The 18,323-nt window shown below is 32.9% G+C and overlaps 1 protein-coding gene across 1 annotated transcript in view; it reads right to left on the bottom strand.

Moving 5' to 3' along the window:
- The window catches only part of Cht6 (Chitinase 6), a 166,065-nt gene that overhangs the window by 54,721 nt on the left and 93,021 nt on the right, over positions 1–18,323 (bottom strand). Inside the window, exons 6-16 of the mRNA XM_068777609.1 lie at positions 11,028–11,157; positions 9,133–9,318; positions 8,678–8,897; positions 6,768–6,873; positions 5,873–6,010; positions 4,731–4,825; positions 3,647–3,769; positions 2,854–3,062; positions 1,450–1,555; positions 291–432; positions 81–197 (exon numbers count right to left, since the gene is read on the bottom strand). Coding sequence (XP_068633710.1) covers positions 81–197; positions 291–432; positions 1,450–1,555; positions 2,854–3,062; positions 3,647–3,769; positions 4,731–4,825; positions 5,873–6,010; positions 6,768–6,873; positions 8,678–8,897; positions 9,133–9,318; positions 11,028–11,157 — 1,572 coding nt within the window. The remainder of the gene's footprint in view (positions 1–80; positions 198–290; positions 433–1,449; positions 1,556–2,853; positions 3,063–3,646; positions 3,770–4,730; positions 4,826–5,872; positions 6,011–6,767; positions 6,874–8,677; positions 8,898–9,132; positions 9,319–11,027; positions 11,158–18,323) is intronic.

Genomic DNA, 18,323 nt, shown 5'->3' with positions numbered 1-18,323 from the left:
TTAAATTTTCCAGCGTATTATTTTTGTATTGTTCCTTATTTAAAATATCGATAAGCAAAGTTTAGACTATGAGTACTCACTGTGGTCTTTCCTTTTTAAGTAAACGATCTTGATCCGACGACGGTTGGAGACCAGCGTTTTGTGGTCCACTGCGGCTGTTTTGTGTTTGACTTTCAATTATACTGTTTATACCAAACCTGGAGATATTAAAATGAAATTTAGGTATAAATAATATGTTTACTTTACTAACCAATGATTTATTGATGTTTTTCCAAAAGCGGGTTACTTACTTGCCCTTTCCACGAGCCTTTTCTAAGACTCTTTGGTAAAGTTTTTTGTTGAATGAAGTCGGAGTGCTTGTTATTACACCACTGCTTGTACTGAGCGATGTCTCAGACAATCCTAGTTGTTTTTCAAGTTGTTCTATGCCACCTGTGAAAAATAACAATGTCCAATGATTATTGGTAATATCATTTTTTTTCTTGCCTTAAATGTTATTTCTTCAATGTTAATCTAAAATATTTAATGGAATCAGGCTTCACCTTACGGAAGTCCACCCTGTGTAAGAAAAAGAGGACCAATATTTAGTCACTTCCGCACATGCAGTGGCCAAACACAGAGTCGTACGAGAGTTGGTACTAATCGGTGTAACCTAACTCCTGAAGATGCCTCTTGGAGGGGTGAAACACGTGTTGAGTGATTTGACGGTGGCATTTGTGTAATTCGCATTGTTTGCCGCATACGCATTTATCAGCGGGCTGGCGGGCGGTGCACTTTGTTGCACGACTACCACATGTGCATGCATGTGCGGAAGTGGCTAAATATTGGTCCTTTTCTTACTTAATGTTAGTCCTTTAAGAATTATTATAGTTGAACCGAATACTAAGTTAAACATCTGTATAAGAATAGACTATTTACTCTTCTCTCTGTTTGTTAAATAGCTTATATTTTACAATATCCAACAATTCTAATCAGAATCTGAGGCACTCACAGGTATTTGAGGGCACGTTGGCTACGCTAAGATAGTCCTTTAACAATGTCACTTTTGGTTTTTTCAACCATCAATTTGTTGGTTTGAAAAAAAAATTACAGATAAGTATTTTTCTTACAATTGAGCAATGTTTTAATCAATATTTATGCCGTATTTATGCTCAAACATCTAAATAACAACATACAATTGTCTGACGAATTTTCTTATTTCATTCAACGTTTAAAGAACTATTGCAACCAATGTCGACAACTTCGAATACGCTTTATATATTTTAATGGTATTGTATTAACGTATTAAACTTACACATTGCAATGATAGTATTTGTTACGTAAAATAATAATGTTTTTTCTTTATAATAATATTTAGAGTAAGTAAAATACGACCTTTTTAAAATTATTTTGATATTTTCTACTAAGAAATTTAAGGTGTTATTTACTTAAAATTCTGAAGTTACTTACCGACTTTTTTGATTAAATCGATCAGTTCTTTAATGACTTTAGGGTCTTCTGCATCATCCGAAGTAATATCTTCATCATCTTCGTCTTCGTATTCCTCTTCTTCCTGCTTAAGATAGATATATTTAATGTTACATATACATATATGCAAACTATGTTTACATGAATTGTGGAATTAATACATGATAATTTGCAACTGTGTACGATTTTGCTATTATATTATAAATACAAGAAATAATTTTAAAAAGTTTAGCAAATAAAAATTAGCATAGTGATAATAAAACTTAATAGAAGAATTAATAGAAGAATAAGAATAAATCGGTCAGATGTATGTTGACGAACCATTAAAGTTTGTTTCATTTGACATACAAGTGATTATTGTAAATAACCGAAAGTGGACAGTAAATTAAATTAAAACGTTCACAACCTTAGGAAACCTGAAAGACCTCTTGATTTCTATTTTATGCGACGAACAAAATCGTGTTACTCTCTGGAGCAGAAGCCATTTTTAAAGTTGTTTGTGTTTGATTGAATTTGATTCTAAGGCATAATAAAATAATAAAAGAGATTTATCAGGTTCAATACGCAGTACAGGTGAATTTATTTAAAATATTTTCCTCTTAAAACAACGAGATTGTTGTTTGGAAATGTTGACGCAAGGAGCGTAATATAAAACAATATAACTGATTCAAAATCTGTAATTTGCAAGTGACAGAAAACTCCGAGGTTTTCTTTCGAAAATCCTGGCATCTTAATTACTCCTTTCAATGTCCGCCTAAGCGGTAGAGTTTGACGGCTTTCAAATTCGCTAGAATACGTTATATAACATGAGAAACCTCTCTAGCTTATTGGTCATTTTTATTTCAGCCGTAAGACATCTGTTGTTGAACATAGGCTTTCCCTATAGACTTCCGAATAGCGTCTCCTGACGTCTCTAACAAGATCTTCTGTCTTTCTTCTATAATGACGTCATACGCTGCGCTTGTTGGTCTGTGATCTGACTTATGTCAATGAAACGTGGTCTCTCAACAGCCTCATTGTCGCTCAACAAGTCAAGGAATACAAGATATATATACGTGATCAAAACAAGGAAGTTTGTTTATTAAACCGAAAATAATAACAAACCCACTGTGACATTAGGAGCGAAAGAGAGGCGAGAAAGGTGATGTATAGAAGACTAGTATGTCAGAAGAATGTGAGATATTGTGACGGAAAAAAGGAGAGTAAAGAAATTAAAAAAGAAGTGATAAAAGTTATTGAATAGTTGAAAACCCTGTCCCACCCAAGAAAGGGGTGTACGAGAAATCCCAAAATACCGAGGACTATTAAAAAAAAAAACAAAATACCTTTGCTATTACTTATTTTGTTATTAGTGATTTTGAAAAAGAGATAAAAAATAAGGTATACCTGCGGCGCAGGTGTGGTTGAAGTGGTTCTGAACAGAAGAGAGTTCCTGGTGCTCAATCTTATAGGTTTCTTCGTGGTTGTCGTGGTGGTAGTGACGGTAGTTTTGGTTGTGGGTGCCTTCTTCGGTGCCTTAGTGGTTGCGGCGTTAGCTTTGCAGAGCACGTTTCGAGCGAAGTCACACGAATCGGCCGCCTTGTTGAAGTATAATCCTGTAATATAAAAATACATAATTACAACTCTATTACTATTAAAAAATATTTGAACAACATGTTTATCTCAAGTTATTTTAAAAAAAGAACAAATAGAGAAAGGTTCAATTTTTTGACTTGTCTAATAGATAATAACTAAAAAAAATATTTTGAAGCTTTGAAATAAATATTTATTATTTCGAATGGGCTAATCGATGTGTTTGAAAACACTTTTTAATTAAATTAATTGAAACATGATACTGGCAATTGGCTTCAATGCGTTAAGGAGTCATATACAAGCGGTATATCATGATAAATATATATACACACATATACATATATAAGTATACATATATATAAATGTAAATATATATATATATATATATATATATATATATATATATATATATATATATATATATGCATTATACCTTATAAGATACTTACCTTATAATACAATGTGAACGTTATTAAGATGTGGGTAACTTGGTTTGTTGACTAATACGATATATTTGAAGAGTGAATGAACGATTTCATGAAGCAATAGGCTTGGGGTATACGAGAAGCATCTAAAAACGGAGGCTATATATAAACAATACAATTACCTGAAGGACAAGTGAACTGATGAGCCACTATTCCAAGGTCCGACGGACCGGAGTCCAGGCACCAGAAGTATTTTTTGCAGTCACGTGGGTGTGGATAGAAACCTTCATCCGTACACTTGAAGTCTGTAATAGGATTAACACTATAGTGAAATGTTTTCCAAGGTACACATAATAATCTTTTATTTTACACAAACTTAAAATCAATTATACAGGAAGATGTTTATAGATGTAATAGCATTAAAGGGTATATATATCATTTTTTTCTAATTAATATATTGTACATCCTGTCCAAGACTAACGGTTTAAGAAATAGTAAATTTGTTTAAAATTAATTATTATTTACAATCTGTCCAAGTAGACGTTTTTAGCCAGAAGTTAAAGACCTGACGAATTCTAATATAAAAAAATAAATTAATGTAAGATATATAAGTATATGTAACTCTGTGTTTGGCACTAATCGGTGTAACATAACTTCTGAAGTTGCCCCGTGGAGGGGTAAAACACGTGTTGAGTGGTTCAACGGTAGCAGTTGTGTAATTCGCATTGTTTGCCGCATACGCATTTATCAGCGGGCTGGCGGGCGGTGCACTTTGTTGCACGACTACCACTGTATGTGCGGAAGTGGCTAAATATTGGTCCTTTACTTACTTATGATGGAATTCCGCAAGGTAACGCCTGACTTTATATAGTATGATCGGAAATATTTATAAAAGATTTAATGCTTATCGCTAATAAAGATGAACTATATCACATGCTACATCTAAGGGTGTATATAGATTTAATATATACTAGCAAACATCCTGTGTATAAAATTATAGATTTTGACTACAGCACTAATAGATTAATAGTATAGGATTTGATTTCGGACAAGCGGACGTTATAGCGGCAACCCTCTCCCAACTGTCTGCGTTTAGTTAAAGCGAAAGATAAATACTGTAAAAAAAAAAACACCAGCGATACAAATTAGAATTAATAAAAAAAAAAAATAAACGTTGAAGGAAAAGTTATGTGTCCATCAAAACTTGGCGTGAAGTACAATCTTTTTTCTATTTCAAAGAGAAGGTTCATATCCCAAGAACTTTACCTGATCCAGGATCAGGAGTGGTCGGTGGCTCTGGTGTGATGATGTTCCAAGATGGTGTTGTGCTCAATTTGGATCCGCTCTTGCGTTTGCTGCTTCTTGAAATAAAAGAGTTTTTTTTTATAGCTAAGTTAACTAAGCGTATTGAATTTAGAACGAAGATACGTTCTAAATTCAATATAATATGAGTACCAAACGGTTCCGCGAACCCTTTGCGAGAGGAATTTCGTAAAATGATTTTTTGGTTTATATTATACACCAATATCTCGCTTCGCGTCGTTTCGTTTTGCGTTTATGTCGATGTTGCGTCGCTGCTTAATTAGTACTAGTTTTCACTGTGCGTCGTTAGATTTTCGGGGTTCGAGTCTTTAATTTTTTTTGGAAATTTTCATTTTTTTCTAAAAGATGGCAACACTTTTGTTTCTAATAGCGCCATGCCATCAAAACTCAGGGATTCCCTTTCTAACTAAAAAGCAACGCAATTTGAATACAGTTTTATTTTCACTTTGTTTTGCTAATTTTAGAGTACAGTTTCAATTACGCAGTGTGTTGTGCTTTTTGTAAAAGAGAATTAAAGTTTTATATAAATTTTTACGTGTTGTTTCTGGTTACAAAAAAGGTAAATATTATTCCAATTTATTAATTGGCAAAGTTACATTGTTTTTTAAATGTTTACTTTGTCAATTTTCTTTTTAAAAAGTAGTAATTTCGTGACCTTGGAACCTATCTTCGATCTTTACATGGTTTGCTATAGAAAATCTTAACTCGCTTTGCGGCGTTTCAATTTGCGTCGTGTTTTTTTGGAACATAACAACGACGCAAAGTGAGGAATTGGTGTATATCCTTTTATTAAATAGAGGTTAGTTAGTAAATGATTTCACAAAATTCTACCCATAAGAAATAATAAGTGGGCGTTCACAAAAAAAGCATATTTTAATCTCTTGTAGATATAAAAGCTTCATAATAATATCTTTTGGTATGTTATGGATGATCTCTAACGAGGTTTTAAAACTGTCACGCCCAGTGCAAGGCATAAGCTTTTCCCAAAGATCGCAATTATTATCGTAGTACATATATGTATATAAACCTATCTTATTAAAATCTAAGAGGTATAAAACTTGTAAAGAAAACCACATAAAAAGTACCTGGAAGATGGTTTTTCCGTAGTGGTAGTTGTTGTGGTAGTGGTGGTGGTAGTGGGAGTAGGCCGCGGCCGATTCCTCCTCCTGCTGGATTTTCCTCGCGACTTTGGCTTCTCCGATACAACAGTATTATCTGTCGAGCTGTTATCAACATAAAGATAAGTATAGATAATAAAAACGTAAATTTTAAATTTGTTATTGCATTCTGATCATATTGAAGCTTAAAAAGGCTGATTGTATGTCTCATTTTTGAGCAAAGAGCTATAAAAATTTTACAACTATTTCTTAACACTCTTTACTAAGTGATCACACAGGAATAAGTTACATTAATTACTTATTTCTATCGAGATTCAACGGGCCAATAACTTCAAGGACATATAATAAAATGTCGTAATTCTAATTTTAAAAAACATATTCAAAATCAAAATATTTTTTATTTGAATGGCTATTACAGGCACTTTCAATAAAAACAAGATGTCGGCTTTGCTGCCTCTAAAGTAACCTACCGCCATCTTGGAAGGCAGTTCTGCTACAGCCGGCGAGAAACTCAGTTGTTCTTTACAAGTATAGTTTTATAAAGAGTCTGCGACAGTAATTGGCTTCCTGAGTTATTCATATATATTTATACGCAAAAACAAATAATATCTTTTGATATGTACACATAAGATAATGTTTATTATATGTTATATTAAATTATTTCTTTGCAACTAGTCGCGAATGGAATTTTTAGATAAAAAAATGAAATGAAAGCCAATTTAATTCTTAATTTATACGTATGTTATATTAAATATATAGTTAATATTTCATATTTAATGGAATCAGGCGTTACCTCGCGGAAGTCCAACCTAAGTAAAAAAAAATATTGGTCCTTTTTTTACTTAATATTTCATAGGCTTACCCAAGTTTGAGTATGTAGGCTTCCTTTGCCGCTTCTATAAGCGGATAGGGTTTGTCGTGACAGTTCCCGCGGAAGTCGTCGTTATCGATGGACCAGAACATGATACCTGGATAAAAAAATAATTTTGTTCACACATCTGTTATACGTTTAAAAATTGATGACATAATTCCATACATCTATAGTAATCTTTTATATTCCTTTTCTCCTATTAAGTAAAGGAGAATAGATAGAATCTTTGTATGACTAAAGAATCAAGATTCTATTGTTATTAAATGAATATTTAATGTACACGTTAGGTTACATTTAATAAGTTTTACAATAATATACAAAAAAGTACAATAGGCGGTCTTATCACACAAGGCATTCTCTTACAGACAACCATAGTATGGAAAATGTAAAAGTACTAAATGTGTAGTTTACGTGTACAAAAAATACATATTTACAAACAAACGATACATAAACATACATACATACGTATATAACATTTATATACTTATAATAAATAAGGTTTAATACATACTATAAATATAATAGAATAATAAATAAAAACATCTGACTTCGATCAGTTTATATACATTCTATTTATGAGTCCCGTTCCGTGTGACATTCCTTGGAATGTCAGCGGCAAAGGCTGTTGAACAGAGACCCCAGCTTGTGCCGTCCGCCAATGGCGCCTTTGTATCGCGTGTTATTAACGAGTGAGCGTCTAAACTGAGGACCCCTTAAACCTAGATACTCTATGGTGGTTCAGCCGAAGCGACCGACCTTGGCTTCCCAATCTGGTGATATATGATATATAGAGACCCAAGAACAGGCTTCGTTCATTACCTTAAAAGACTAGAGATATACGTATCTATATAGATAGATTCTTAGATTAGGCGCAATCTTCACCCTGTCACACTGAACCAGCGGAATCTGCAAATATCATTTGGGCAGCAGTGAAACTCCGGTAAAACATACTCCGAATGTTAATATCACACGTCATTCTCACTGGCGTTGCCTGAGAGGAACAAACCTCGGCTCACTTGAACTGGTTTTTTTAATTACATATTATTTATGGAGATAATTAACGAAATTTACAATATTATATGTAATTAAAATATGTAAAAAAAAATCACTGGGTTAATATCAATTTAGATAGCAGGCTACTTAAACATGTGAAGTGACATGTTTAAAAAAAAATTAATAACATTGAAATACAAAAGTCAACAAGACTTTGAATTGAGGAATATTAATGCTTTTAATATTTAGAAATTTAAATTGGCATCGCAGTTATTGAAAACCATTCTAAACTCAACACGACGCTATTACTTAAAAATCAAAAAAGAATTTTGTATTACGTATATGATAGTTATATCTATTATTGGTAATTAATGTCACGTTTCAATGAGACAATCTGTCCATTAGAAAGCTGGCAAGGAGACCAATTTAAAAAAATCCAAGATAGATATTACCTAAATGCTGGAATACAAACTCTCCCTAATTTTAGAATTTCGACAACAAAGTAATTTGAGTTTTTCTAGTAATCATTTATAATATATATATATATATATATATATATATATGTATATATATATTGTTATGTATTGATAATGATAAAAAATAAAATGTAAGAACAAAATAAATAAATAAAAAAATAAAATAAATGTACCTAGCCACCTTAGAGTAAGAAGATGATGGAAAAAGGCGAGGAAAGAAATAAGGTATAATAGAGCAAAACGAAAGATATTGTGAAGGACGAAAGTAAAGAATGGAAGATATTGTGACGCGTGAAAGAGAGTGATTATTAAAGAAAATACTGAAAAAATTATTGAATAATAAAGTCCCTGATCCCAATAAGTTAGGGTACGAGAGGCCCCCAATAGCGGGGGCCATTAAAAAAAAATGTATATAACGGTATATTAGGTTACCTCCCAGCCCATTTTCTGCAACATATTCGCCTTTTTTCTTAACAATTTCGATATCGTCGTAACCGACCCACTGGTTGCCTTTGAATGCGACCGGACCCATTGCGTTGGGATTCGGATGCATTACAGTCCAAGGTTCTTCTGTTTCTTCTTCCTCTGAATACTCCTCGGACTCTGAATCGATGCTGCGCTTCTTTTGTTTCGGTTTCAGAGCTTCACATATCTGCGAAGTTTAAATTTAGAATTAAATCGTATTTTATTAATGTCTGGTAGATTCTTAGGATCTCTGGTGGCAGGTCGTTGAACATGCTTTGTCTAAATTTCTTTATTTATCATCATCATTTAAAAAATCGTATACTGCCTTAAAGTATGTATAATAAAGTTCACTTTTAAAAATAATTCAGGGTAATTTTTTTATTTGTCAATAATTTCGTCTTTTAGTATGAAACACATCTTACCTCGTAATAGGCCAAGTATCCTTTCTCCCTGGTTGCCTCCCCCTGTTCTCCAGGGCCATCAGCTGGTGATCCAATCTCTACAGCATCAGGGTTGAAGAGTGTGTACGATCGTCCATACGTGGGTATACCCAACACCAGCTTATCCCGATCAGCGCCGTTTTCAATGTAGAATTTGATCGTGTAATCCTGAAATGGAAAAGAAGATGTTTAAAATTTTCTTTTCTCTTCTTTTTTTCATAACCAACAAGACATCAACTACTGGAACTTTATCCAGCGTTTCTGATAACCAGGTTGTGCCTTACAATTCCTTCTATTATTTACAGTTCTTTTTTTGTTATGTAACATACAAAGAGATAAATATTATGGGAGAAGTTTATCATGTGAAGTGAACATTCATTTACTAGATGTTCATTAAAAATCAACCTTGTTATTGGAACATGATTGCATATGTTTCTATGTATAATTTCAAATTTGTCACATTTACATGTTCAAGGTTCTAGGCGACTAAACCTCTTTTATAAGTGGCAAAACCCGAACGCTCTTTCGGGACCCCCGGCTCTGATCGTTACATCTTATCACATTGAAAAACCGCCAAGCTCTTAGATCGCTTTTGTTATGGCCTTCGTTTTTAGGTGCTTTTCGTACTTCCCTTATTTTCGATACACATCACACATTAGGGATATTCACTTATATTCGATATATCGAATTTACTCGATGTTTCCATACGATATATCGAATTGAATCGATGTTTTGACAAATATTGTTTTCATTCGATATATCGATATATTTTAAAAATATCGGATCGATTAAAAAAACGAATGCTTTCTCATAATGACAATAAAACCGAAGTAAATTTTAACTTTACTCAATGATTTCTATTTAGAATCAATTTCATTAACGTAGTGACATCTGTGAACGAGCACAGAGCCATAGAGCAGCTAGCCGATCAACACTAAAAACCCGGAGAATTGAAGTAAGAAGAGCCATCTTGTATAATGAAAAGTTTAAAAAGTGTCCACCTGTAAACTGTAATGAAAAGCAAAAGGCTAAGTAAACTTTTATTCCTACAAAGTCTGCCTAAAGAACATAGGTCTTAAATGAGTAAAGTGAAAGTTTTCTTAGTATTTAATTTCTATTTTTTTTTACTGTTTTTAAGTATTAGATATGTAATAAGTATACAATAAATAAAATATTTCAACTATAAATTTGTTGTTTCGCTTACTAATGTATAAATCATCTCACCACTGGTACTAGAGCAAACTACAATTCTAGTAAAGCAACACTCATATGTTACTCTAGTCCTGATTATACTTTCATATTTAACGTATAAACGACAACAAACTCTTTGCGTTTTATAAACTAACTTTTGTAAAAATATTCGATATTAAAAAAATATCGATGTTTTCAAATGATATATCGGAAAACATCGATGTCACGTACTGATATTTTATATCGAATACATATATCGATATATTTTTTAAGTGGACACCCCTATCACACATTTCGATCTATTTACAAAATTAAATTATTTACATCCTTATCTTTCTTCACTCTTAAAATCAATTATTTTTTTTATTCCGCACATAATCTTTCATTCCTCTTATTCTTTGTTCCGTACATACCTCGCCTGACATTCTTCGCCTTCCTAATAATTTAAGAACGAATAGGAGAGCCGACTCATCGTGGTGCTCTATTATGCGACAACTTACGGCACACAATAGTGCGAGGCAATTGACTACCAGCGCCATCTTTTACTAACTGACGTTACAGTGGTACGACATATATAAAAACTAGTACACCTATATACTGCGTATAGAAGTGACGTTTTCAGTTAGATCATGTTGGAATTTAAGGTTTATGTAAACTGTAAATATTTACAGTGGACAGATACTTACAATGTTAAGCTCATTGTCCACGCTGTATTCGTTCGGCTCCTCAAGAGGGTACAGAGGGGCGTGGTGGTTGACCGCGGGCTCGAAGGCAGAGTGGTAGTCGTAGGACAGCAGATTCATCCAGTCCAAATACCTATAAAAGAACAACACGGTTATTTTATATTATTTAATATTAATATCAGATGTCCATACGATATTTTTTTAATCGTGAAATTCAAGAAAAAAGTTTATCGTTCGAAAATCAAATGAAATAAAATGTAACTCATGTAATTTCGAAAGGAAAATAAAATTTTCCCAAGACTGGTATTACCCGTAGTTTCTGAGATGATTTGATACAAAGAAGATATGTATTAATGGAACCGAAATGTAATGTCGTTTCTGTCGACATATTTAACAGAAAAACCTATTGATTTGTTACTGCTCCGGCATGGATTTGTATACTAGACGGCAAAAGGTTGTTGACAACGCAGGTGATTATATTGGTTAGAAATAAAAACTTGTTAAAAATGTCGAGGTGTAAATTTAACTAAGAAAGCAACATTACTTACTTGTCCCCCAAATAGTTTAAGGTTTAGAGGGGTTAATGTGTGGCTTATTTTTGAGCAATATTAAAGGCACTTTAAAGCTTTTACTTTAATTACAAATTGCTATGATTAAAGTGATTATCTCTGAAATAAGTTACTTTAATTTATTTTTTCTGTTGGCAAAGTTTTTTATTCGAATTTTGAAAAACGATTTTTCTTATTTTATACAATTACGTTATAAGTGTAACGTATAAATGTATTTTGACAGGGTTGATTACAGTTGTAAGAGCTTCAAAACTAATTGATCACTCGTTCTCGTTTTAACATAAATTTTTTTTTTCTATTGCAATGCGACAGGGCAATAACATTTGGCAGTACGAAGTCTACACACAGATAGTAAACAATAATTAAATTTAATATGTTTAATGTTATTTATTATATCGGAAACCATAGATTTTTGGTAATGGCGTAACGTATATTAGTTGACCCTATATTGAATGATAGCGAATGAGATATAAATTCATCATTTTAAACTTTTAAACATGTTTTCAACTAACATATATAAAATTAATAGCATATTAATTTACATCCGGCGATTAATTGACTTAGGATACATGCATTAGAACTTAATAATATAAATTAGATTCATGTTAATGTCAACAACATTTGATAGATAATGACATCCTTTATGGTGATTTAAAATGATATATATTAAATTTAAGATATAAATATTAATTAACTTAATTGACTCATATGTTAAAAACAAATAATTTTACTAACAATTTAAGAATATACGAAAATTCAATGAATATATCTTCTGCTTTTCAGCCGATGGGCGTCCATTATAAGGTTGACACTGTGATATTGGTTGTTCTTCTATGTACTTAATTAACATATATACGTATTAATCGCAAGCGTATTAAATATTTATTTATAATTTATTTTTAATCTTTAGTAACAGAGTACAAAACAAGACAATTCTATTTTATTAAACTGGAACCGCTATTCACTATAACATATATCTAATAAATTGTACAATGTATGTAATAATGTTACATGTGCGTGATAGAAGGATATTAAAGTCATTTATATACGGGATATTTTTTAGCATTACAACGATAATTGTGTACAGAATTAGTTATTATGTCAGTGTAATGCATTCCTTTTCGAATAATAATATATTTATTGCACACAATACACTCATAATAAATAAATATGCGTCGATAGTTTTATAGTGCGAACAGCCAAGGTATGAAACAACCTACCGTCGTCTTCGTTTGCAGTCAACTTTAACTTGAAAGTATTAAAGTTAATAGTGAATAAGTTTGTTCTAGACAAACACGTAGCATCGTATACCTTATCATCAATTAACGTCAGGTGAGACAATGGTCAAATGCTTCGCCTATAGTATATAACACACAGTACTTTATTAAATGGAGAAATTTATATAAATACTAGCTGATCCCGCAAACGTTGTTTTGCAAAAAAAATATTTTTAATTTTCAATTTAAAAATAAGGGTTGATCGTAGAGGGGTGAAAATTTAGGGTTGTATGTATTTTTGTATGTTGTATCATAAAAAAATAAAAACATAAAATTTCGTCAAAAAAATAAAAAAAAAATTTTAAGGGTGAACAACTCTTATCACATGGGGTATGAAAAATAGATAGTAGCCGATTTTCAGACCTACTAAATACGCATATAAAATTTGGTAAAAATCGGTCAAGCCGTTTCAGAGGAGTTCAAGTTCGAACACCGTGACACGAGAATTTTATATATTAGATTCTTTAGTTGTTCCGAATGGAATATGGTGTTTGTGTTGGATTTTTCTGTACACATGAAAGTGAGCCTATTCAACGTGAGACCGCAGACAAATCACGGTGCGCTGGTCTTCAATAGACTCGGTGTTTAGCACTAATCGGTGTAACAACTCCTGAAGATGCCCCGTGGAGGGGTGAAACACGTGTTGAGTGAATTTACGGTGGCGGTTGTGTAGTTGGCATTGTCTGTCGCATGCGCATTTACGAGCGGGCTGGCGGGCGGTGCACTTTCATGCACGACAACCACTGCATGTGCGGAAGTGGCTAGATATTGGTCCTTTCTTATTTTCAATAGGCCTGTTGTATTAAGTGTTCTTAGACATGCCACTTGACCACCTCCCGTCCAGTATGCCCTGTTCATAAGCGATGGGCGGTGCATTAACTAGTACATATTTTATGCATTAGTTTATTCCACTCACTGTACTGTTTTCCGTATTTTTATCAATATTTCTTCGAGCCTTGGTATAAAAAATTCTGTTTAATTTATTTCAACTTTATTAAGATTAAGTTTTCACAATCGACGGACGAAATAAAATATAAAGCCTCCAAATATACAACCATAACTTACATAACCTAAGTTAAAAATAATAAGCGGTAATGTAATAGTTCCAAAAACAATGCTAAAGACGCACAATGGTACCGTTGACAATGGTTACATGCATATGTAACTTTGAGTGATTTAATAATCAGAGCGTTGTGAGCGATGTGTACATGCGGTAAGTAGACATTGGTATTAAAGTAAGTCCCCGCTTAACGCTGTTTAGTTTAGCGCATTTTATTACAACCCGGGAATTCCCCGATGATAGATTATCTATAGGGAGATATACAACGATGGCCGCTTGGCAGTCGCAGTGTGGTATTAGCTTACGCAGAGGACGTTGCTACCCACCCCTTCGAAATTTTTTTTGTGCATAGCAATTCTAAATAATTAATACACAAGTTGTGAATTATATAATTTAATGGAATTAGGTGTTATTTCACAGAAGCCCATCCTAAGTAAGAAAAGGACCAATATTTAGCCACTTCCGCACATGCAGTGGCAGTCGTGCAACAAAGTGCACCGCCCGCCAGCCCGCTGATAAATGCGCACGCGGCAATCAATGCGAATTACATAACTACCACCGTTAAATCACTCAACACTTGTTTCATTCTTCCCCGGGTATCTTCAGGAGTTATGTTACACCAATTAGTGCCAAACACGGAGTCCAATTAGAATTAGAGAATTATGTAAGACTGTATCACGGAAATCGAAACCGCAAACCCACTGTTTCTTTTTAAAATTCAGATTACTATCTCTCCCTGCAGATGTTATCGAAGAAGTTATTGCCCTTCGCGTTCCAAAAGAAATTCAAAACGATCAGATTACATAGTATAATTGCAAATAGGTATAAAAGCCTTAAACCTTTTTGGTAACAAATGAGCTATATATTTATAAAAGATCATCCTATATATTTATTACATACGTGTAGTTGTTACACTGTTGTGTTACAAATTGGAACATCCCTAATACACGTGTTGCAACGTCACATTATCACACAAGTTCACGCTTAGTAACCAGGCCGGCCATTGTGTATTCCAAGCCCTGGAGGCATTGTCTTTGAACAGACATTCAAATGGCCTTATCAAAAGATTTCTACACGCATCTGTCATTGGATTTAAATACTGAATCATACAACGGATACAATCAAAATTATTTTCGCAGGTTTACATAATTTATTTATTTATCTAGGTACTAGCTGTAAACATATATTAAAAGTACATTAAAAGTTATATAAATAATTATTCTGTCATGTATTCCTTTATATTGTCAATATTAAAAATTTGCTATATACAACAATTTTTTGTAATGCCTTCCCTTCTTAGACACCTTTCGTTTACTCCTACCACGTGCAGGAAAGGGACGTTAACTCGAGTAAATTATTTTAAATTTTATTTCACCTTCTTCCTTTATCGTTAATAATATTTTATATTACAATTTACTTCTGTCCTTCACAATCTCTAAGTTTCTTCACATTATAATCGTTTCCATGCATCACCTTACTACTTTTATCTTTGTTCCTAGACCATAGTTTACTATATTATTACAGTGTGTTACATTATCACAGTTTTGATTCAATTTTTCGATTTTAATTACTTTTTAATATTTGTGTATCTAAAATTATAACTATTTCATTTTGTTTTATTATTTACTAAACCTATATTGCTTTATTTATCACTAGCTTGAAACTTTCCTAGAACATTAATATATTTATAATTTAGTTGAAAAAAGATCAGACCACATGAAATTAAAAAAATTGAAGATAAAAGTGATCGCATGTAAAAAGAAACATCTGGCTTACGACTCTAAACACCAAAGAAGCTCTTAGTTTAAAAATGTTTCCTCCGGCGCGGAATATTATTCAAGACTGTGTGTTTAAAAATACCAAAATAAAATTAAAATATTGATGTAAAATTAAAGGATGATAATTTAATAATAAAAATCCTATTTACTGTCAATTACTCTATGGTACACCCTATCCATAAATCAGTGGTTATAGAAATACTCTTATTAAGTTATGTTTAAGAAGCAAAAAGCGTTTTCAAATTTCAGATTATTGCATATTAAAAACACTTAATGTTTACTATCTGTGTCTGTAGACTTTGTACAGTCGGAAGTTATTGGCTTGTCGCATTACAATAGAATAAATAAATTGTTATAACATATTTCAGAGTGATCGCTTTATAAATATGCTTTAAAGATTTCTGACTTTTCAGCTATATATTTATCCCATCTAATCTGTTTCTAATCACTCTGTATAAAGGTGTTTCTGATAGTAATAACTAAATTAAAGGCAGTGAATATCATCATCATCCATTTAGCTACAAGATATCCAATGATGCACATGGGTCACTTCCCATAACATTCTGATAGAAAAAAAAATTTTCGGTGTGATCTCTTTATACAGATTGATTTAAAATAGATGTCAAAACTTCAAAGCTTTCTTTGCTGACAATTGAGTCTTAAATCTTTTACATCTACAAAAGATCACCCTGTAGATTTAAAATAAAATGTTGTATAAAAATAGTTTCATATTAAAACTAAGGATGTGCTATAAGACTAATATCATGTTTACGAACAGGAGAAATAGAATAAGTCAGTTAAAATTCATACAAAGTCAAATTAAACCCGCTATGTTTGAATAAAGTTTATGTAAATCTAACCATGGACCTTCGTTTTAAAGTGTAAATCAATGTTTAGTAATCACAAATCAATTCAAACATGTTCCCGCTACCGGAATACATAACTTCTTGCGCCATCTGTTGGACAAACTAAGCAACATGACATTGAGATGGAGTTAGGTAATGGTGTTTGGTGTGAGAGGTCGGTATGTCACAAGGCGAGTAGGCTCACGTAGCAAGAAACGTGTTTGTGCTTCCCAAACTGCAACAAGCACGCGTCAAGGACACGTTTGACACCAATGTTACGTTTGACACCAGCTTAAACATGTGATACAGGATGATTTCGTTATAGATGTAAGCAAAAAGTTTGCAATGGAACAGACCAATAATTTCTCATAGAAAAATATCTGTAGGGACAGATAAACATTATTATAATATATATACAATAAGCGGAAGATCTTGGGACCAGCGAGAAATCAAGACGGATCTTGGAGGCTCCGAAAGAATGCCGAAATTGAGACTATAGTAGCACAGCCAAATATCATTGGCGAATATAAAGCTCAACGAATCCGCTGGCTTGGTCACTTGGAGCGAATGGGATCGGATCGGAGCGTGAAGGTAGCGTACCTGGAAAAACCGAGGGGTCGAAGACCAGTGGGTAGACCCAGGTATCGCTGGATCGATCGCGTTGAGGCAGACTTGCACGAATTGAATGTCAGCCAATGGCAGACGATGGCGCAAGATAGAGGAAAGTGGAAGTCTCTCGCTTCGGAGGCCAAGACCCACTTTGGGTCACTGAGCTAGCGGAGTAGTAGTAGTATATACAATATTACGTTATTTAGTATTTCTGAAACCATTGATTTTCACATAGGATGTACCATGAATAAATTGACTGCATCTGAGCCATATTCACACTTTTACATCTATTTCCGATCATTCTGTGAAGAGCGATCATTCTGGAATAAGTAATTTTAACGGAATGCGATAGATAAATAACTTCTGGTACGAAAAAGTCAACAGAAATAGCTAGGAAACAATTATAACTAATATGTAGTAATCCGAAGCATGGGAACTTTTTCTTACTTAATTATTATTAGATCATTTAATAATTTTGAAACCATTGATTTTATAATATGGCGTACCATGAATTAATTGACAGCAAATGTGCTATACGACACCCATAACTAATCACGCTGTATATGTACGTTCGATCGCAAACATGTAATTTCATAATAATATTGAGTAGCCATAAAAAAAACCGCAAAATGTGAAATATATTTTAGCAAATATCGTAAGTAAACGTTAGATGTGGGCAATGATGTCATCATGTTTCATTACTGTTAAATGTATTTAAAAATTATACTTGAATAATTAATGGAACCGTCCAATCAAAGTTTGCGTAGTACAACTAGTGGGTGAGTGAACTGCATAGATCTGCGTGTAGTAGGTACTGTGCGAGCGAGACAGCACTAGGGATTAATGTTTGATGTACTATTGGTTGATTGGGCGATCACCATAAATTTAATTTGCTTATTATTGATATTACAAAATATTCTTCTGATTCATGTAGTTATCATAAAACAAAAATACGTAATATGTTGATTTTAGTTTTAAGGCTTTTAATGGTGTCATCATTATGAACATCATTTCAGTAGAAGGTTTAAAGCTGGACATAGGCTTTCTTCATAGTTTTTTCATAAAATCTTTTGGAAGCGGCCTGTATCCAGCTCCTTCCGGAGACATAAACAAAATCAACTACCTAGTTACCTCAGGCCTGCTCAGCAAGAGGTAAATGCT

Source organism: Battus philenor, unplaced genomic scaffold (assembly GCF_028537555.1).
Source record: "Battus philenor isolate CCGP_79_NKW_IND1 unplaced genomic scaffold, ilBatPhil1.0.hap1 SCAF_13, whole genome shotgun sequence".
NCBI lineage: Eukaryota > Metazoa > Arthropoda > Insecta > Lepidoptera > Papilionidae > Battus > Battus philenor.
This window is presented reverse-complemented; position numbering and strand designations above follow the sequence as displayed.